Raw genomic sequence first — 22904 nt, forward strand, 5'->3', positions numbered from 1 at the left:
TCATTAAGTGCAACAAGACAGTCAAATGGAAACAAACGCATTAATATATTATACACTTCAATGATATACCCTTTCTCTAAAACATTGAATTTTACTAAGTGGCTCTAATAATTTGATCACCCACTGTATGTTACATAGACTGACAGAAATATTCATATCATAAATAACTTCGAGATATAATTATAGAATTGTACGCATCATGCAACAAATATATATGTAGCAGTAAACAATGGGTACAAGGAACAAACAATTAACAGAATCGAAAATCAAAAACTGCATAAAAAAGCCTTGAAATTAGTCTTCCCATTATCATAGAAAAACCCAGTACCTATCTTCTTCTCTATCACAGGTAAGATATCAACAAATATGTAGCCAAACACATAAAAAGAAAGGAATAACGCCAGCTTTCAGAACTAACAACTTACAAATATTTTTAAAAATCTTGTGGGAAGATTGAAAACAAAAGTTTTGTTTATTGTTAGACATGAATTTCCAACCATCGAATCCGTTAATTCTTTTCATTACACTTTAAGCACACTACACTCTAAAATAAATTTGTAGTAAAGTGTACAATCTGATAAAATAATACCGTCTTTTCCGTTGGCATCGGTCCATTTTAATTCGTATCTAATTATCCAATATATTTGAAAATATCATTTAACCTAACCTATTTTTTATAGTTTAGACTTGCCTTATCTTTTTCTCTAAAAGATATAAATAATTATAGATAAATAATTTAATTGAAATCTACACTAACATTTGTTTAAAAGCACATTTAGATATTATGAATACTTTGTTAAAGAAAGAATAATCTATAATAATGTTAAAATATACTACTAGTTAAAGAAAGAATAATCTTTTTTTAGCCGTAATAGGTCCACTGCACATTATTTAAATTTTGGCACGAAATTCAATATGACATTGCCTGCACATGCGCAAATAAAGGAACGAATTGGACAAATTAACGTCTCCTCTGTTTCGTAGTCAATCCTCGGAGAACCGCTAGTGGGCGATCGGTTACTTACTACTCGATATGAAAACGTAGACGTATTTGTTGTGTTTAGGCTGCCGAACACAAAGCATTTTATTGTAATATCCTCGCCCACGACTGCAAGGATCATATTTTTTAAAAATAAATTTAATTTCTATTCCAAAATGAGTGCTATTCTTGCTTATACAAGGGAGGACAAAGAAATTTTAATAGAAATTTTAAAGAAGTATCCGATAATTGAAAATAAAAATACGGATGCTACTACAATAAAGAAAAAATCGGAAGCTTGGAATGCAGTTATGCATGATTATAATGCTGTGAGAACTGAAATAGTAAGTAAAAGCATTAACCTGTATAATATTTTAACTTAAAAAATAAATCATTTACAGTAGTAAATGATAACTATAATAAGTACATGTATCTTTTGACTCATAGTTACCTACATAAATATATTAACTAACCCTTCAAATTTTTAGAGAACTGTTACGCAGCTTAAACGTTGCTGGGACAAAATAAAAAGACAGAAAAAAATGGAGTTATCCAAAGAAAGGCAAAATCGCATGTCTACAGGTGGAGGAGGAGGAATTCCAGATATAAATATTTTGCCGGATGTAGAGGTAATTGCCACCCATTTGTCAGAGGAAGTAACAAATTTAGTGGATAGCGATGCCCAGTATATGGGAAATAAACTTTGTAAGCAAATTGCAAATAAAATTTAATGACCTATTTATAAAAATAAAGAATTTTAGGTTCAAGAAGTAGAAGCCCTGTTTTCGGAATATGTTTAGGAATAATCCTGTTGCAAGCTGTGATATGGTTACGGTAAAAGGTAATTTACAATATGATACTTAAAATGTGAATCTAATTTTATTGTTTTTAGAAACTCCCTCGACAAGTATACTGAACGAGGAAATTTTGTCTTCTAGAAGTCTTATCATGGACACTGAAAAAGTAATGTTTAACTAACGATGTTTAAAATTGGTAACTACAATATTATGTTTGTTTTTAGCAAACACTAGTGTAACACCCCAAAGCAAAAAAAAATCTGCCGTGGACAGGCTCATGGAGATAAGGATTAACAATGAATTACTAGAACGGAAACAAATGACAGAATTGCATGAAGCTAGGATGCTGGTTGAAAAAGCCATTTTAGAAAAAGTAGAATTAGAAAAACAATTATTATCTTCGAAAACAGTTCATTAATTATGTGTGTTTTTTCATTTTTTTATTAGTTTAATTTCAGTAAGGTTATCATTATATTACTCGTATTTATATTTGTAGGTTATTATTACTTGTAATTACATTTATAGTTTATTATTACTCTTATTTTATACACATTCATACGTTATAATTACTCGTACTTACATTTATTTTTCTTGATTTGTTTTTTATTTATTAATATTATAATGGGAAAAGTGGTAGGTTTGTATGGAATTTTGAGTAGTAATGAGCAGGAAAATTTGGAATTTTAAAAAGGGAGAATTGTAGATATTTATCAATTACTTCAACACAGCGAAGTGAAAGAGCGCCAAACGGTGTAACATAAAATTGAAATCAATTAAAATGTTGTTCAATGAGTCTTCTTCGTACAATATGTCCAATATTTTGAGCTTGATTCGGTATGTGAGGTTCATTATCATCTAGTTCTTCTTCCACATTATCTTGTTCATCATTTACATCCTTCACTTTGATGCCAATATTGTGAAGAACTGCACATGCCACAATTATTTCTGGAACTCTTTCCAATTTATTATTTAAACCCCGACTCAAACAACAAAATCTTTTTTTTCCACAATCCAAACAATCTCTCAACGGTATTTCTCGTTCTAATATGAGATCTGTTATACCTTACTTCTTGTTCAATTCCAGGATTTAAAAGAGGCGTCATTAAATACGGTAAACAAGCATAGCCACTATCTCCAAGAAGAAATCCTGTTAAACTGCCATTCTCGAAATGGTGTTTCACTGAACTATTATTGAAGATCATCGAATCATGTTCTCTTCCAGGCCAACGAGCTACAACATCGAAAATTTCTAAATTGGGTCCACCCACTACTTGGACGTTTATTGAAAAATATCTTTTCCTGTTTCTATATACCTCGGCCATATTCCCTCCAGGACTTTTTATTGGTATGTGGGTACAGTCTATACACCCTGTTACTTTGGGAAAATTGGCAATATCGTAAAACAGCCTTTGGTTCTTTCTCTGGTTTTCGAGACCTTCAGGAAATTTTATATATGTGGGTAATAGCTGAGCAAGTAACCGGGAAATTTTAAAAATGCATCTCGAAACCGTGGGTTGTGAAAATCCTCTAAGATCTCCAGTTTCAATCTAAAAATTAAATTAAAATTAACTATACGATCTACCATATATATTACAATATTAAAAAATATATACATACATATATCATGTTCTGAAAATATATTCTTTAATTTATCCTACCTGAAAATTTCCAGTAGCATAGAATCTCAAGGCAACTAAAAGACATATAATGGGTGGAAACAGTTTGTTTTCGAAATCTATGCCTTTTTCTAAATTCATTATCACTATAAAACTGTAATGGATTTTGCATGTCCCTTATATATCTTCTGGGTACTTGTAATATATCGTTTTGTTCATTTATTTCTCGGTTAACTACATAATATTGATGTAAATCGTCCATCGCAAACGTATTTCAAATTGACGGGCGAATCGCCAGAGCATGCATATACCTTCTCCGGCGAACGTTCGAAAATATCTAAACAGTGAAAGCGACTGTATCCAGGAGAAAGATGCTTTACGCTTGCGTCAACCAGGCTGTAGGTCGACTATGAAACATAGATATGGTGGTGAACAGCCAGCGACGCGCTGGAGGCGGACTATGAATACAAGTGTAAGTGTCTCTCTGACCATTTAATTTGTTCTTCTGAGCTAAGCCATTCATTATTAGTTTCTTCAATAACTTCTATCCTAGTTCTTCTTTAATTTGTTAGTTCCTACTCTTCTAAATCACAATACCCAGAGTATTGTGTTACAAATTGGCCTTCTATCTATCTGGCCTTTCCCAGAACACATAGTTTATAAGGCGATTGTCGTTACTACGTATCACTCGCATGCCCTGCCCATCTGAGTCTATTGGCCTTTATACAGTGCGGTGGACTAAGTGTTGCCCCCCCCCCTATTAACTTGTTTATTTTAAGAATATAAGCAAAACGCTCGAACAGGTCGATTTTTAAACTAACCATAGTATATTATAGCATCAACGTTTCGAACTTTACTCGATCCCTCTTCAGGTGACAGGCATAACTTTGATTTTTTTAAATGGGAAAGTACATCATGTGACAGCTCATTTAAAAGCTCTTAAAATACTGATTTCAAAATTGTATAATACTTTAATCCTGTTTGAGAGCGTACGCGCAAAATTTCGGTCGAATTCTTTCTAAATGTAGTCATTTTTTTCGAATCCTGAAAAAACTAATAAATATTTTTGAAAAATTTAAACGCAGAATGAAATATTCGGAAGGTTCGGGAATGTCGACTATAGACCAGATCTTCGTCCTACGCCAGGTGTTGGAAAAAAACTGGGAATTCAACCGCGATGTACACCAAATCTTCGTAGACTTCAAACAAGCTTACGATTCTGTTAGCAGAGAAGCATTGTGGGAGACTATGGTAGAAATGGGAGTACCTGGAAAACTGGTACGATTAGCAAAGGTGAGCACGGAGAACGCTTCCGCACGAATCAGAATTGGCAGCACCACGTCGGAGGAATTTCTCATTGACACCGGACTTAGACAAGGAGATCCTCTCGCCCCCCTGCTGTTTAACTTCGCACTGGAACATACAGTAAGGAAAGCTCAGCCACAACTGACAAACGGATTTGCCGCCCAAGGATCAAAAATACTATTAGCCTTTGCGGATGACGTGGACACAATTGCACAATCCACCAGAGATGCAAAAGAAGTTTTCACCCTATTCGAGAACGGAGCCAAGGAAGTTGGTCTTAAGGTCAACGAGGACAAGACCAAGTACATGGTGGTTACGAAGAACCCAAGACCAAGGGTTAGACAAAACGTAACAATTAATGAATACAATTTTGAAGTCGTCAAAGAATTTAAGTACCTGGGAGCGATCATAACATCTGAAAATAACTATGAAAAGGACGTGGCAGCCAGGATTATTGCAGGAAACAGGGCATATTACTCATTAAGGACCCTACTTAAATCAAAAATACTCTCAAGACCAGCAAAAATAAGAGTATATAAGACAATAATTCGTCCCACAATAACGTATGGAAGCGAAACATGGACTCTGAATCAGCGGGAAACAACAGAATTACTGGTACTTGAAAGAAAGATACTGCGGACTATCTATGGGCCTTGCAGAGAAGAGACAACAGGAGAATGGAGAAGAAGACACAATGATGAACTCCAGACAATATACGGAGATGAAAACATAGTACGATACATTAAATCAAACAGAATACGATGGGCGGGTCACGTACTAAGATCAAGTGACGAAAGACTTCTAAACGCCACATTCTGGGAAAGGCCCGATGGAAAAAGGTCAGTTGGTCGCCCAAGAAAGAGATGGAAGGACGCAGTAGCCAGCGATCTACGCAAAATGGGAGTACAGCAATGGGAAATAGCTGCTCAGGACCGACAACAATGGAGGGAAATAGTAAACGCGGCCAAGACTCACATAGAGTTGTAGAGCCAAATGATGATGAAGAATGAAATATTACGGTATTCTCGATGGTCCAAAGTCCCTGAGAATTCCTATAATGTTTATTTTAATAAGTCACTGGTATAAAAAACAGAAAATTTAGTGTGATTTTTAATTTCAAATATATCATTCAAAAGAAACTTTTTGTTTATTCTAAGGGACTGTCAGCCCTCGGTAATAATCTAATCTTTGATTCTGCTTTTAAATTTTTCAAAAATACTTATTAGTTTTCTCAGAATTCGAAAAAAATAAATGCGTTTAAAAAGAGTTCGACCGAAATTTTGCGCCTACGCTCTCAAACAGGATTAAAGTATTATACATTTTTGTAATCAGTATTTTAAGAGCTTTTAAATGAGGTGTCACATGATGTACTTTCCCATTTAAAAAAATCAAAGTTATGCCTGTCACCTGAAGATGGATCGCGTAAAGTTCGAAACGTTGATGCTATAATATACTATGGTTAGTTTAAAAATCGACCTGTGCAAGCGTTTTGCTAATATTCTTAAAATAAACAAGTTAATATGGGGGGAGGGCAACACTTATTCCACCGCACTGTATATCTGACTATATATATACGATTAGTAAGTCAATAGCATATCGAGTTAGTACAAATTTTATATTTTAGTATTACTTATTGTATATCTATGTATTATTAATATTATTTATAATTTAAACATATTAAAGTCAGAATTTGGTATTAGTTTTTTGAAGGTAAATTAAATGTAAGACCAAATACTTACGATGTCGGGATAGTATCACGAGGTTTTTTTCCTGGTTTTCCCCTCGTGATTTACTATGGAATCTCTAACGCGAGAATTTTACTGTCATCGTTGCATTTGGTTGTCTTTTTAAAGACAGATCACATGCTATGATTTTTTTGCGACGGATTTTCTTGAGTTGGGATTGATTTCATGTAATCGAATGAACTATCTTTTAGTAAAGTCGTCCCAGGAACGCAACTCATAAACATTGGCGATATCATTTTAAAGTCTTCTACTTTAAAATGTATAATATACGTCTGAATTGCCAATATAAATGAGTCAGATTAAATAAATTATTAGAAGAATTTTTTTTACTTAGCAACAACATTTTTGTTTATTTTAATAGTATTTTGTATTTTGACAACGAAACCCGATTTGGGCTTCGAAACGTTAAAAAATTCATTTTTTAGTAAAATTGTGGCTTACTTCCCATAGAAAATACTTAATATCTGACTAGATTTTCCTTTCCAAATACAGACTCTAACTCTGCACCTCCATTCGTTTGTCACGCTTTCTCTGCAAGGGCCATATATCATTCTAAAGATTTTACGTTCCCACACCAGCAATTTATTTACTTCTCTTTTTATTTACGTCCATGTTTCCATGTTTCACTTCCAAAACAAAATAAATATATACCGGGTCTAGAAAAACATTTTACTTTTTCTTATGGAAAGAGGGAGTTGATAGAGGAGGGGCGCAAGAAGTTGGATCCTGTCTTAAAAAGTTTATTGATATTTATATGGCTTCAGAAGAGGAAACATTAATACTCTGGTCAGACTCATGTGGTAGGCAAAACGGGAGTATTAAAAGTGTTCCAATTCTGAAAGCTGTTCTAGAATCTCACAAGTCAAAAGAAATCATAGGGTCTTGCCAAAATGACACTGACTTTATCCAAATAAAACGAGGATTAAAATATCAGTTCAGGGTCTATACTTTAAACGAATTTAAAGAGATTATTATAAACATCTCCAAAAAAAATGTAAAGTACGCCAAACAGAGGAAAACGAAAGGAGGAAAGAGTTAGAAAAAATGATAATCAACCGAAAAAGTGACATAAATGAAGAAAAAGTTAATTGGCTGAAAGCTAGGGAAATAAAAATCAGCAAGGACTATCCTTTTTTAATACCCATGAGGTACACTCATGAGGAAAATGAAGATTTTACAGAGATAGATATCATCTTTCTCATCATCTGGAGAATGTTGTTAATAAGGCTTTCCAGATGCTTGGTTTTATTAGAAGATGCACCCAGGACTTCACAAATATTACAGCTTTAAAAACCCTCTACTGTGCCTTGGTCCGTTCCCATCTTGAGTATGCCTCCTGTGTATGGTCTCCTTTTTATGGAGTGCATACTAATGCTCTTCAGTTAGTTGAACATAAATTTTTAAAGCAAATTGCATATAGACTTAATATCTTGGGCAATTACAGTGATGCAGATATTCTTAATATCCTAAATATGGCACCTATCACTGCTCGTCATAAGAGAAGGGATCTCATCACTTTCTACAACATCCTAGATGGAAAAACTGGAACTCCAGACCTTCTTCAAAAAATTAATATTCATGTCCCACTAAGAACAACCAGGGCTACAGTTAGTTTCCATTACCCAATCCACCGTACTAACTATGGTCTTAACAACTTCCTCTCTAGAACTGCCAGACTAGCAAACCAGCACCTTAACATTGACCTTTTCCAAACTTATAGCAAGTTCCTGAGTCAGGTTTTATTAAACATTGACTAAGACTTATTGTTCTGTAAAAATAATAATAATAATAAACTCAAACGTGACTTGTCTGCTTTTGTCCGCCGACCACACTAATTAATGTCCTTAGGTATGATTGTTTGTGTAATTTGTATTAGTAACTTATTTATATTGATAAATTTATATTGATCCAAATTGTGTCTTCTGTGCATCAATTTGATGTAATTACTTCCTGCAGAATTTATAAACATATAACAAAAACTGTAAAACCTCATTAGCAGACAAAAACTCGATTTATTCAAGTTCCATAGGCCAGTAGTTGAATATAATTAAACAGTAACAATTATGGTCAGTAAATGTTCAACTTGTAAAAATTCTTTGGAGGATGAAGACAAAACCGCTACTTGCGATAGCTGTCATTTAACAATGCATGCCACCGATAATTGCACTGGTCTATGTGCATCAGAATTGAGAGCTGTAGTTATCCAGAAAAAGACTAGTATATTTTTGTCTTGAATGTCGATCGGCATTTAAGAAAATACCTGTTTTATTGCAACAGATTGACAAACTAAACATAGAAGTGAATACCATCAAAAATGATATTAAGCAGTTGAGGAAAGAAAAAGATAAGGAAACCAAGGAACTAAAAAATGAACTTGAAATATTAAAAAGCAATTTAAAAGGGAATAGTTCGTCGGATGAAAATACTCTTGCAGAAATTTATGAACGTCAACAACGCTCAAATAATTTGATGATCTTTAATATGCCTGAATCCAACAACGATATGGAAGCAGTAAAGTCAGTTTTTATGAAAATTACCAATGAGCCCATACCTATTCAAAAGGCTGTTAGAGTAGGAAAGAAGAATAAGTCTGGTAACAGAAGCCTTAAAGTTGTCTTACCCAGTAATTATGATGTCCAAACTATATTAAAAGGCCGTTCAGCATTAAAAGGTTCGCATGTAGTCATAACTCCTGATCTAACTCCAAAACAGCAAGCTTATGAGAAAAATATGAAGACGCAACTACAAGACCGGACTTCCAAGGGCGAACAAAATTTAATAATTAAGTATATTCGTGGTGTACCTCAAATTGTTACAAAAAACTAAGTTTTAACCATCTTCATAAGTCTCCTTTTTCTATCTTTTATCAAAATTGTCGTGGATTGCGCACTAAACTTCGTGTTATTAGAAACAATTCGCAGGGAGTTTGTTATGATATAATTATATTTACTGAAACTTGGTTAAATGACCAAATATTTGACTCAGAACTTGATCTTACTGATTATGTAATATATAGAAAGGACCGTTCTCACCTCACTAGTACTGCGAGCAGAGGGGGGGGGGGAGTTCTAATTGCAGTGCGCTCATCTATCCCTAGTAGACTGCTGGAATCTTTTCCAGGTATAGAACAAATATATGTGGCTGTTGGCAGTACTAATTGTCCGCTTATTGTGGGAGCGCTTTATTTTCCTCCTAAGTCTGCTTTAGAAAAATATATCTCTTTCAATAACAGCATCGATAATCTTTCAAATACATTTCCCACCTCTCATTTCTGTATTGCAGGGGACTTCAACCTACACTGTACTTGGTCTCATGATAATTTTTGTTCTACGGCAATTTCTGCTCCAGACATTCCTTTAATCGAAGAAGATGCTATAAATATTATGAATCATATATGTTCCTATCAAAATCTTTTCCAACGCAATAACATCTATAATAATGTAAACTCATTACTTGATCTAGTTTTGGTTCATGATGAAAATTGCATTGTCGCAGAAGCTGATGAGGGATTAGTTGACCCCGATAGTTTCCACCCTCCTTTATGCTTTAATTTAAACCGCGGAGATGTTTTAACTGATGAAATGAAAGCTGAAGGCTTTTTCTACGACTTTAAATCAGCAAATTTTCAAGGTATTTCTGATTACTTAGACACAATATACTGGGATGAAATTTTCAGAGACAAAAGTTTAGATGATATGGTCAATATACTTTATGATGTCTTATATGGCGCTATCAATGTTTTATGTACCAATGAAAAAGTTTTATACCGGCAATTTTCCTAAATGGTATACCCGAGAGTTAAGAAACTGCATCATTGCTAAAAAGAAAGCTCATAAGAAATTTAAAGTGACCAGGTTACCTCAAGACTATAATGAATTTTCTAGATTGAGGTCGATATGCAAGTCCTTATCAGGTCAAGCATACAATCAGTTTGTAGCAAACGTTGAACATACACTTCCTAGTAACATTAAAAGCTTCTGGAGGTTCGTAAATTCTAAAAGGAACAATAATAGCATTCCGAACACTTTAAACCATAATGGCCAAACCAGTTCCGATGGTCCTACCATAGCCAAGATGTTTGCTCAGTACTTTGCTGCAGTATATAGTGAGGACGAATGTCCTATTCCAAATAGTGCAAGGGCTAACACTAGTTTCAACATTACTGGTTGTGACTTATCTATTTCAGAGGTATATACCAAATTATCCCAGCTAAACATACATAAGGGTCCAGGGCCTGATGGAATCCCACCCAAGTTACTGAAATACTGTAGTTTTAATCTTGCTCGTCCCTTATTCTTTATTTTTCAAAAATCATTACAAACGGGTGAATTCCCTCCCGTTTGGAAAGTTAGTTTTATATCACCGATATTCAAGAATGGAGATAGAAGCGGGGTACAGAGCTACAGACCTATTAGTATCCTTAATACTATACCTAAACTATTCGAGAGTTTAATATGTGACAAAATTAAGCCTACTATACAAAATGTAATCATTGAACAACAGTATGGTTTTGTTATGGGGAGATCAACTGAAATGAACTTGTTAAATTATACCTCCTTCTTAAATGAAGCATTGGAAAGTAAACAACAGGTAGATGCGATTTATACAGATTTTTCCAAGGCATTCGATAGAGTCAACCATACGTTATTGTTACATAAGATCGAACAGTTGGGTTTCTCTGATCCTCTGCTTAGTTGGATTCGAAATTATCTATTAGATAGAAGGCAGATAGTTCGTATTAAGAATTATTTCTCTAATGAAATTATAGTTACATCGGGTGTACCTCAAGGCTCCCACTTAGGACCTATCCTTTTTAATTTATTTATAAATGACATAAATAAAAGCTTCAATTTTGCTCAATTTCTTCTATTTGCTGATGACCTTAAATTATTTCACATAATTACCTCTGATTTGGATCACTACAATTTGCAATCAGATCTTAATGGTCTTGTGGAATGGTGCTCACTTAATGGTATGGACTTAAATGCAAACAAATGCCATGCTATAACTTTTACTCGACTAAGACACTTTGAGAATAATTCTTACTTTATACGGGACACTAGGTTACAATTAGTTGACTCAGTTATAGATCTGGGTGTTATTCTTGATACTAACTTAAATTTCAACCTACACATTAATAGCATGGTTTCGAAGTCATTAAAGATGCTTGGCTTTGTTAAAAGATGCAGCTATGACTTTACGACTGGTCGTTCTTTAAAATTTCTTTATTGTTCTTTGGTTAGACCACATTTAGATTATGCATCATGTGTTTGGTCACCTCAATATAACTGTCATATTAATAAAATCGAACAAGTTCAGCGTAAATTCTTACGTTATTATGCTTATAAGATGCATCTCACTGGTCAAAGTTATGAGTCTTTACTGCAAATTATTCGACTTGACTCATTACAGAGTCGTCGTCAACATAAAGATCTTTGCTTCTTATATAACTTAATTCATGGTCATAAATTCTGTATCCCACTTTTAAATAAAATTGGTCTACATGTACCTTCAAGAACCACCCGTTCTGTGACCACCTTCCACAAGGTCATTAACCGCACAAATTATAGTTCAAGTTCCTATCTCTCTAAAACTCTTAAATTAGCAAACACATTATCTCCGCAAATTGATTTCTTTGTGAACGACTTTACTGCGTTTTCCACACAATTATATTTATACTTAACTTAATGTTCTAATTTCAAGACTGATTTGTCAACTACTGTTATTGTCTTTGTTCTAGGATAAGTTGTATTTGTCAATTTCAAAATGTTCTAGCTCTCAATTGTTGAATGAGAGCAAGTAAGTTTATTCTTTATTATTGTTTGTTATGTATTTACCAATTTTGTATCTACTAGATCTTATTTTTCTAATTTGTGTGACATTTTAATTGTAAAAAATTTTAATTGTATCATGTACTAATGGACTTCGGTCCGTAAATGAATAATAAATAATTTGTATTTTTTGTTCTCTTTATTGTATGTAATTTATATTTTAACCTATTGTATTTTTTTTTTGTAAATGGTTGTAACCGTATATAAATAAATAAATAAATAAAAAGAAACTGAGGCAAGCATCGGGACCATCTATTGCTTCAAAACTTAACATACTCTATCTGACAGCCAAAGCTATCTCAGATAAGAAACTAGCTGATATTAAAAGTTTACTATTGTTCGTACGTCCAATGTGTGTAGTATATAGTATACAGTATACAAAATGTATACACACATCGACGTTTGTTTCACTTTATGTTTTGACTTACTTTGTTTCAAAATGAATTGTGACGCATGGGAAAAGTTATAGCGGACTAACAATAGAACTTAGACCTTCAGACATCAGAAGCGTCTATGAAAATATACAGTCAATAACATTCGAAGGTGACGAGGATGGATTCAGCAAAGATATCGATTTTGAGATTGCAGAGGATGTTTATCCTCTATATCATTTTATATCCCGTGTTTTTATTGTTTTGGTTCAATAAACTTTGTAAAAGAATCCATGTTTTATTAACCTCTAATTTTCACCATTTTCACAATCTTAGTGGAAGTGCGGGAACAGTGTTACAACTTTTTTTAATTCGCCACAAAGCTGACTGTTATGAATATTTTAAGTTTATTTTTATCATTATATGATAGTATATAGTTTATTTTGTTTTTTGATAAAGTATTATAACAATACAAGAATATGGTATGAAAGTATTTTGAGATTGATTTGTCTGTAAATATATTTGTCCCACAAATTTGTCCTATCTCACCCACAGTCCGAGTATCGGAGGAGTTATCTTGACCTTGTTTGAGTGGAAGATGTCCATTTTGCATGGGGAGTGTGTATGACTTATACATGTCACGCACCCTACACACATACTACGTAACTTGCGCCTCTTGAGAGGCGCAAGTTACGGGAATTCCCATTCACATACTCCTAAGTTCCTCAAACTTTGACTGATAAACAGGAAGGTCGAGCACTGTGCAGTACAGTGATTCTACAGGGGTGCTCTGATGTGATTTATTTGAAACCAAAATACGTATAACCACATAGTGGAGGCTCTATTCCTTAATCAAATCTAAATCGTCTTTATTTTTAGGGTATTTTTATTCACTTTTGTGGGTATAAAAGCAACTAGTTAGCTAAAGATTATTATCATGGTGAACGACAAGTCGTGAATGCAATTATAGATTCCCCTGTTAAGTAATTCGGCACTCTGTTCTGCTTTATATTTCCATCTTAAAGAGCGCAGAGGATATAATGTAGTTCAAATTTTAGTTGCTGCTTCGTTTGACTTACAATTATAATTAAAATTGTTTTACTAGGGGTACAGTGTTCATTGTTCACTTTTTAACGCCAATGCACATATAACTAAATTTTTAGTGCAATAATAAAATATAGTTTATGGTTTTAAGAGTAAATACAATAGAAATATATTTACTTTCCATCCATAATTATAAAATTACTGAATCACCAACGTAGGTACTAACCCATATGATAATACAGTAGAACCCTGTAAATCCGAACCCCGCGAATCCGAACTTTCGGCAAATCCAAACCAACGGAAAGTGAAAAAATTTTAAAATTCAAGACAAAAACTTAAGAACATGTTTATTATACAGAGTAAAGCCAGAAAATTGGACAATGTAGGATTACTAGAAGACTTTGACATTTAAAATTTCTTAAAAATAAATATTGTACTTTAATATATAGGCTTATAAAGTGTGTATAAAGGTTAAACACAATCTTACTTTGGTTTTCTCATAGTCAACTTGAGTCCAAAAATATTGTCCACACTCTTGCGAGAAAGTTTGGCTACTCAAAATTCCAATGAAAGCTTTGAATTGAACTACTAGTTAAGGCTAACTTTCGGATAATCAGAACTTTTCGGAATCCGAACAGGCTGCCCCCCAATTAGTTCGGATTTGCGGGGTTCTACTGTACACATAGGTCTTAAAAATTTTACTTTTCACAGGCATAAAAACTGTCATGAAAATATGTGACTAAAAGACACTTGTATTCAACTACGATAAAAGATTTATGGAAGGCATCCTACGTTCAATGAGGTTACGGTACATGTTGTTCGTCTATCTACCAAGAGATGGAACAGAAAGCAAATGTAACACTGTTCCTTTTGTAACAGTGTTCCCGCACTTCCCCATTCTCTTTCCTCGTTCTCTCGCAACTGACAAGATAGAACAACAAAATAGCATAGACTGCTATGGAATATAAGGATACTCATAAAGTTTGAGCATCGGCATATAATTTAAACTAAACTTTTGACATAATTTTCTCTGAATTACTAAATAGGCACTTGGTCCCTTTTTGAATAACCCTATCCAAATAAAGTTCACATGGTACTCCTATTTAAACTTTTGAAAAATAAAGTTTTAAAGTCTGACAGTGGGCCAAGTGAGTTGCTAAGTGACTCATAAATTTGTACTTACCAAAAAGTCGATACCCAGCCTCTAGGGCCATGTCCATAGCTTTTGAGACACCATTTCCTTTTAACAACCAGGTTCCAACTAAAAATGTTTAATTATCTTAGTAAGGAATGAGAAATACTTGTAAACAGGTTCATAGTAGAACTAATAATTTATTGTATCAAATAGATTAGGTAATTTAATAAAAAAAAGTTTGCCATACATAAATAAAAAAATAATAACAAAACATTTCAACTACTTACACCCTACTGCGTGTAAATTGGCTCCATTATTTAAGGTATATTTCACATTTTTCAGAGACATGTTTGTATGTAATGTATATTCAAGTACAACTAAAACTAAAAATACAGCTGTACTTGTATGTTTTTACTTAATTAAAGATGAGTTAATTATATTTTCACGTACGTAGATGTTGATATTTGTTTTGACTAAAAAGTTATGAGTCGTGCTCACCTACGAGTATCTTTTCATATCAAGACAAGATAAAAATTATTAGCGAAATAAAATAAAGTATAAAGTTGATGATAAAATTAAAAAGTAAGGTTAAAAATTTTGTTTTGACAGTGTGGACACTAGTCTTCTTCTTCTTTTTTTTGGTTTCGCTGCAAGGCGATTACTAGCACGATTTATAGGCGATCTTGACGTAGTCTGGCTCAAATGTCCACTTTATGTCCACTTTCATAGCCACCTTTACTTTAAAAGGTGGCTATGCCACTTTACATCAACAATAAATTGAACAAGAAATTGACAAAGTTATTCAAGGCCAAATTTGACGATTACAAAATGTATGATTTGTAAAAGAAAATGAAGGAATTTGATGAAATAGAACAATTGGATATGTTTTATTTTGTCAAATTTCTTTATTTTCTTTTTATTCACGGCAAAATTGGATGTAGAATTGTGTTTTGTATAAGCCAAATTTGACCTTGAATAACTTGTTGTCAATTTCTTGTCCAATTAATAGGTTTGTTCCTAGTACGATCCAATCGATCAGCAACCGTTGCCAACCATCAGACGCATGCGCAGTTAAAAGTTAGCGCTGCGCAGTTAACAGTTCGAGTTCGTAGACTACGAACGCGCTTGCGTCTGACGGTTGGCAACGGTTGCTGATCGTTCTACGAACAAACCTATTATTGATGTTGTCCTCGGACGCTGGTCAGTCTTCAGCCAATCAGCGCGCCGGGAACATCTCTGACCACTTTTCAAAAATGCGATTGGTTCGATCACTAGGGAAAATCCATTTCCTACGTCATAATCCTTAAAACAAAGGAGAAATCGGATATAAAAGGAGGTGGATTTTCAATATTTCTTCAGTTCGAGACTTACCTCGTAATCGAAGACTCTTAGGTTCGGTGTAACAATACATCCACCTAGAATCTGCCTTTTATTTCTTTGCTATTTTTAATGTGAGAAAACTGAATATTATTTGATATTTATATATTGCTTATTTTGTGTTATTTCAGTGGTATCTCTGCTCGCAGACCAAGCACTCGAAAAACACACATTTTGTTGGTATTACAATTAGGCAATCCAAACCACGTGATTTTTAATGACAGGACGTATGGCAGGCAATTCAGCGTTGCCAGAGTTGTTAAAATTGTACCAATTTGATACAATTAACAACAAAACTTTTGATACTAAAGTCTCCTAAAGTAAAAACCTAAAATTTTGTGACATAAGAAATTTGCTTCAAATAATATTAAACGACGTTTTTTTAAGTTTTTGTACAAAATGTGTTGGTTTAGTACTTTGTGTCACTATTCCAGTCATTCCGGTGCATTTACAAAAATTTATCTGGCAACACTGCACACAAGCGATTTTATTGGATACTTTATTTAAATTAAAATTTCAAATTTAAGATACAATGTGGTATTACTAAGTACCTAAAATAATAAAATATATATTACCCCGATGATTTTACCTAAAATCTATTTTAGGGATGCTCAATATTATTTTTTATTAAACTTACAAAACATAAAATTTGTTAACCTAGCTTTCTTCAATCTTCCAAATTACTTAGTTAAAACTTTTTAACTACTTATTAAAGTTTATTGATGTAAGCAATATTTGTTACTATGTCACAGAAGTATTTAGCAATACTTATATGGACATAAAATACGAAAATTACTTTAAAATACTAAAATAACACTATACTATCCTATGCCTTCAATGTATTGCATGCCAATCGCCAGACATATTGGAATAGTTTGACAGATCGTTGGATTCCCTAATTCTCTATTGTAGACTTTTATGTGTTGGCAACACCTGTGAGTGACACAAGTGACAAGTGTCAATGTCAACAAGAACTTTGTAATGTAACCAGCTTAAAATAAAAACGTTTATTTTGTCATCGTATTATTTGATTAACTATTTCCATCTATAAGCAGACTATTTCCATCACGCATTCCTAGAGGTTATGGGCACAGAATTTGTGGAAATTTAAGACGCTATAGTGGTAAATTAGAAATCAAAAGTGTTCACGAAACGTGGTAAGGAAGTCAACGACAAAAATGGCGGAAGCAAATTTTGTTAACATCAAACCCTTTGATGGAAATAATTTCTCCAACTGGTTATTTAGAGTGAAATTGTTATTGGAACAAGCTGGTGTCTTAGCTGTACTATCCCAAGATGAACCCGCAGCCACAGCAGATGATGCCGCTCGAGAACTATACAAGAAAAACGATGTCAAAGCCCGGAATCTAATTGTGCAATGTTTGCATGACAATGTACTGGAAATGATCAAGTCAAATACCTCAGCAAAACAGATTATTGGTACACTGGAAAATACTTACCGAAAGAAGGGGATTTCGACACAGGTTCAACTGCAGCAGAAACTAAGGTCATTGAAATACACAACAGGGTCTTTAAATATATTTTTAACAGAATTCAGTCAAACCGTGTGGGAACTTAAAAGTGCAGGAGGTCAAATACAAGATAGTGAAGTTGTATCACAGTTATTATCGGCAATGCCTGAATCATATCAAGCAGTTACTACAGCAATTGATATTATGTTTTGTCAAGATGAAACTAAAGTTACATTAGACTTTGTTAAAAACAAGCTACTAATGGAAGAGGCAAGGCACAATAAAACTGATCCTGAAACAAATCCTGATGTTGCATTTGTAGCAAAGAAACAGCCATGGAATAAATGGAAGAATAAAGCTGGAACGAGTAATGGTAATGAAAGAAATAATCAAAAATTTCAATTCAAATGTCACTTGTGTGGAAAAATTGGTCACAAGCGCTATCAGTGTTGGAAAAATAAGAATGGAAATAGGGCATTCCCAGCAGAAACCGATGAGAAGGTAACATTTTTGACTGCAGATGAAACCACCTTAATTAGTAACTCAGAATCTGGTGAAATAAGTTTCATAATAGACAGTGGTGCTACAAATCATTTAGTTACAAAGGATGTTGAAAGGTTTTTAGGTAATATCCAGGAAGTAATGTATAACATAAATGTAGCAAAGAAGGGTCAATCATTGGAGGCAACAAAACAAGGTGATTTGAATCTACAAGCAGTAAATGGTAACCAAATTGAGATGAAAAATGTATGGGTATGTAATCAACTTTCATATAATTTAATGTCTGTGAAGAAAATGGAAGAAGCAGGTCTTCAAATTGTATTCAAAGATAAAAAGGTCAACATAATGAAAGGAAATAATGCTGTGATAACAGGTGAGTTAAGAAATAACTTATATATTGTTAAATTAAGATATAGACCTTCACCAGAAGCACAAATTACAGCTGTTGAACGTAATGTGCTAATGCATAGGAAAATGGGTCATTCTGCAAAGTATCCTGTATCTGGTATATGTGAAATTTGTTTAAAAGGCAAACAATCACAATTACCTTTTCATAGCATTGATGCTGAAAGAAAAGCAAAAAGAATTTTAGAAGTTGTATCAACAGATTTGTGTGGTCCTATAGATCCAATAACTCATGATAATAAAACTTATTTTGTAACATTTATAGATCATTATTCACATTTTTGTATATGTTATTTGATTGAGAGGAAATCAGAGGTAATAGATAAATTTAAAGAATATATTGATATGGTTACTGCTAAATTTAATGTAAAAATTGAACGTATAAGATGCGATAACGGAGGTCAATACTCCTCAAAAGCTTTTAAAAGATTATGTTCAAATAATGGAATCAAAATTCAGTATACAGTACCTAGGAATCCAGAACAAAATGGTGTTTCTGAACGTTTTAACAGAACCATTATGGAAAAAGCAAGATGTTTAATTTTTGATTCAAATTTAGATAAAAGCATGTGGGGTGAAGCTGTGAGAGTAGCAGCATACTTAATTAATAGAACTGAAACTCGAACTTTACCTGATAACAAAACACCTGCTGAAATTTGGTATGGCGAAAAGCCAAATACGGAAAAGATAAAATTATTTGGTTGTAATGCTTATAATCTAATTCCTAAAGAAAATAGGAAATCTAAGTTTGATCCTCGTAGTGAAAAGCTGGTTATGGTAGGCTATTCAGATAACGGTTACAGACTATGGAATCCAAAAGAAAGAAAAATAATCCATGCACGGAATGTAATTTTTGATGAGAATTCAATTGAAAATGATAAAATTAGATTTACTGAGAATGAACAAATTGCTCAAATTCGAACCGAAAAGAGAGTGGAAAATATTCCTGAAAGAATCACTGAACAAGAAAATATACACGAAGAAGAAGAAGTAGTTGAAAGAATTAATGAAAACAGAAGAAGTACACGAAACAAAAAGAGACCAACATATCTTGAAGATTATGATTGTGAATACAATACAGAGATGAATCTACTAGCAGCTTTGTCAGTAGGACAATTTCTTAATAATGTTCCTGAAACTTTCTCTGAAGCAGTAAAGGATGTGGAATGGAATCAAGCAATCAGCGATGAACTTCAGTCATTGGAAGAAAACAATACGTGGACTTTAGTGAAACAACCACAAAATGTGAGTGTAATAGATTCAAAGTGGGTTTTTCGTGAAAAAGAAGTGAACGGAAATGTAGTGAAAAAGGCTAGATTGGTAGCTCGAGGCTTCCAACAGAGTAATATTAGTGAAAATGTGTATGCGCCAGTAGCAAGAATGGCTACAATTAGGGTATTATTGTCATTGTATGTAGAATATGATCTTTTTGTAAAACAGCTAGATATTAAGTCCGCTTTCCTTTATGGAACGTTGAAAGAACCAGTATATATGTATCAACCAGAAGGGCTTGAAGGATATGATAAAAATTTAATTTGTAAGTTAAGCAAATCATTGTATGGTTTAAAAGAAGCTCCTAAATGTTGGAATACACTTTTTCATTACTGTCTAACTGATCTTGGTTTTCAACGATCTAGGAAGGATCCTTGTTTGTATTTTAAGGATTTTACATTTTTACTTATATATGTTGATGATTTGATAATATTTTCAAAAATTGAAGATAATATTATTTTTATAAAATCTGAATTAAAGAAAAAATTTAAATTAAAAGAGTTTGATAATGAAAAATTAGTATTTTTAGGTTTACATATAAGTAAAATTGGAAATGAAATTTGTATCTCACAAAAAGAATTAATTAAGAAAATTTTGCAAAGATTTAATATGAGTGATTGTAAAATGTCAGATATTCCAATGCAACCTAAACTTAATCTGTCAATCTGTAAAGATAAAGATTTGGTAGGAAATCTTAAGCTACCTTATAAGGAATTGATTGGTTGTCTTATGTATGTAATGTTAGGCTCTAGGCCAGACTTAAGTTTTTGTATGTCATATTTTAGCCAATTTCAGAATAATTATACTGAAGAACATTGGAAAAATTTAAAAAATGTTTTGAGGTACTTGAAATCTACAGAAAATTATGTTTTAAAGTTTGTTAAAAGTAGAAATAAAGAAATAGAGATAATATCCTATGTTGATGCAGATTTTGCAAACAATCAGAATGACAGAAAGAGTATTAGTGGTTATGCTATAAAGCTTAACAATAATGTTATTTGTTGGAAAACTAAAAAGCAAAATGTAGTGTCACTATCTAGTGCAGAAGCCGAGTATATGGCATTATCTTCATGTGTTACAGAAAGTTTGTTTTTCAGTCAGATGTTAGAAGAGATTTTTAAAACTATTTATAATATACATGTGTATGAAGATAACCAATCATGTATTAAGATGGCTTCTACATTGGAATCAAAAAGAACCAAACATATTGATGTTAGACATCATTTTATTAGAGATTGTTTAGAAAAGGAACTAATTAATTTAAAGTATGTACCATCTGATCAGCAACAAGCTGACATTTTTACAAAGTCACTGCCAAAGACTAAATTTACATATTTTAGGGAACTTCTAAATGTTGTTGAGTTATAGTTTTGTATAATTAATATAGAATTGCAGAAGGGTGTTGGTATTACAATTCTCTATTGTAGACTTTTATGTGTTGGCAACACCTGTGAGTGACACAAGTGACAAGTGTCAATGTCAACAAGAACTTTGTAATGTAACCAGGAATTTATCTTAAAATAAAAACGTTTATTTTGTCATCGTATTATTTGATTAACTATTTCCATCTATAAGCAGACTATTTCCATCACGCATTCCTAGACATTTCTGTGCCATTTTATAGTTGCATTTTTACTTACTGTTTGAAAATAGTCTCTTATGGTATTCCTCTCGTAGGTCAGGCATTCGAGACATTTTCCAATTTACTTTTATCGATTTACTTGATATTTATATGTTTTGTGCTAAGTCGATTTCCTTCCGTAAGTTAAGGAAAAACTTAGAATTTTTGCCATTTTATAGTGCATATAATTTTTCTCTTTTCTAAGTCGTTTCTTCCGTAAGTTAAGAAACACTTAGGCATTTACTTTGCTCTATCTGTTTATTTTTCTCTCTATTTTCTTCTGTCTTTCTTCTTGTAAGAAAAACACTTAGAAATATTTTATGCATTTCTTTTTCGACTCTGACAGCTGGTCTTCCGTAAGTCAAGAACACTAGTAGAGATACTTTTCTATGCGATTTTTCTGATATTTTATCTACTATTATTATCTTCTTATTTCTCGAAAAATACTAACCTTGTGGTACTCCTTACAGGTTAAGCACTCGAAGTATTTTTCACATATCATTATTTCTGTGCATATATATCTTATCTAAATTTTCAATCATACTGCCATAGTGATATTCCTACCTCCGTAGGTCACACACTTGAGCAGTATCTCACTAAGGCAGTGGTATTTTCCCAGAGAATCACGCACTTGCCTTGAATCGTTTCCTGTGCCAGTTCTGAGTACTGTACACACTCGAAACACCGCTGAGAATCATGGTAGATACTCGTAATACGTCTCGTTCCAATTCACAGGAACGCAAGAACACCCAGGAGTCTGGTACGGCCCAATCTACGTCGACCAGCGACCCTAGGGAACAATGTAAAGTGGACTTTACATCAACAAGAAATTGACAAAGTTATTCAAGGCCAAATTTGACGTGTACAAAATGTATGGTTTGTAAAAGAAAATTAAGGAATTCGATGAAATAGAACAATTGGATATGTTTTATTTTGTCAAATTTCTTTATTTTCTTTTTATTTCACGGCAAAATTGGATGTAAAATTGTGTTTTGTATAAGTCAAATTTGACCTTGAATAACTTTGTCAATTTCTTGTTCAATTTATTGTTGATGTAAAGTGGACATTAAGCAGTGGCGTAGCTAACCCCACGGGGGCCCCATATCAAAGTTGGTCACGGGGCCCTTTTTTCCTCTCCTAGATAGGGGGGGTGTTAAAATTTTTCTTACAATCTGACGATTTGTTTATTGCCCTAAACCCGGTTAAAATATGCAAGTAAAATTTGGTGTGTTTTAAGAGGTAGTTATTGCGCCTTTTTGATATACAATTAGGAATTTAATATTTACAATTGGCGCGCATACTGGTAATGTTATTTACCCATATGTGCACAAATGGTGAACATAAAATTCTTAATTGTATATTAAAAATAACCCAATAACTACCTGTTCAAACCCACCAAATTAATTTCATTGGCATATATCAACCGGTTTTAG

At 33.1% G+C, this 22904-nt stretch overlaps 1 protein-coding gene across 1 annotated transcript in view; it reads right to left on the reverse strand.

Moving 5' to 3' along the window:
• LOC126892426 (aldose reductase A-like) overlaps positions 1 to 15465 on the reverse strand; it is a 70401-nt gene extending 54936 nt beyond the window's left edge. Inside the window, exons 1-3 of the mRNA XM_050661953.1 lie at positions 15322 to 15465; positions 15111 to 15206; positions 14872 to 14949 (exon numbers count right to left, since the gene is read on the reverse strand). Of these exons, the coding sequence (XP_050517910.1) occupies positions 14872 to 14949; positions 15111 to 15171 (139 nt within the window). The 5' untranslated portion in view covers positions 15172 to 15206; positions 15322 to 15465. The remainder of the gene's footprint in view (positions 1 to 14871; positions 14950 to 15110; positions 15207 to 15321) is intronic.
• Positions 15466 to 22904: the final 7439 nt, after the last annotated feature.

Source organism: Diabrotica virgifera, chromosome 9, assembly GCF_917563875.1.
Source record: "Diabrotica virgifera virgifera chromosome 9, PGI_DIABVI_V3a".
Lineage (NCBI taxonomy): Eukaryota > Metazoa > Arthropoda > Insecta > Coleoptera > Chrysomelidae > Diabrotica > Diabrotica virgifera.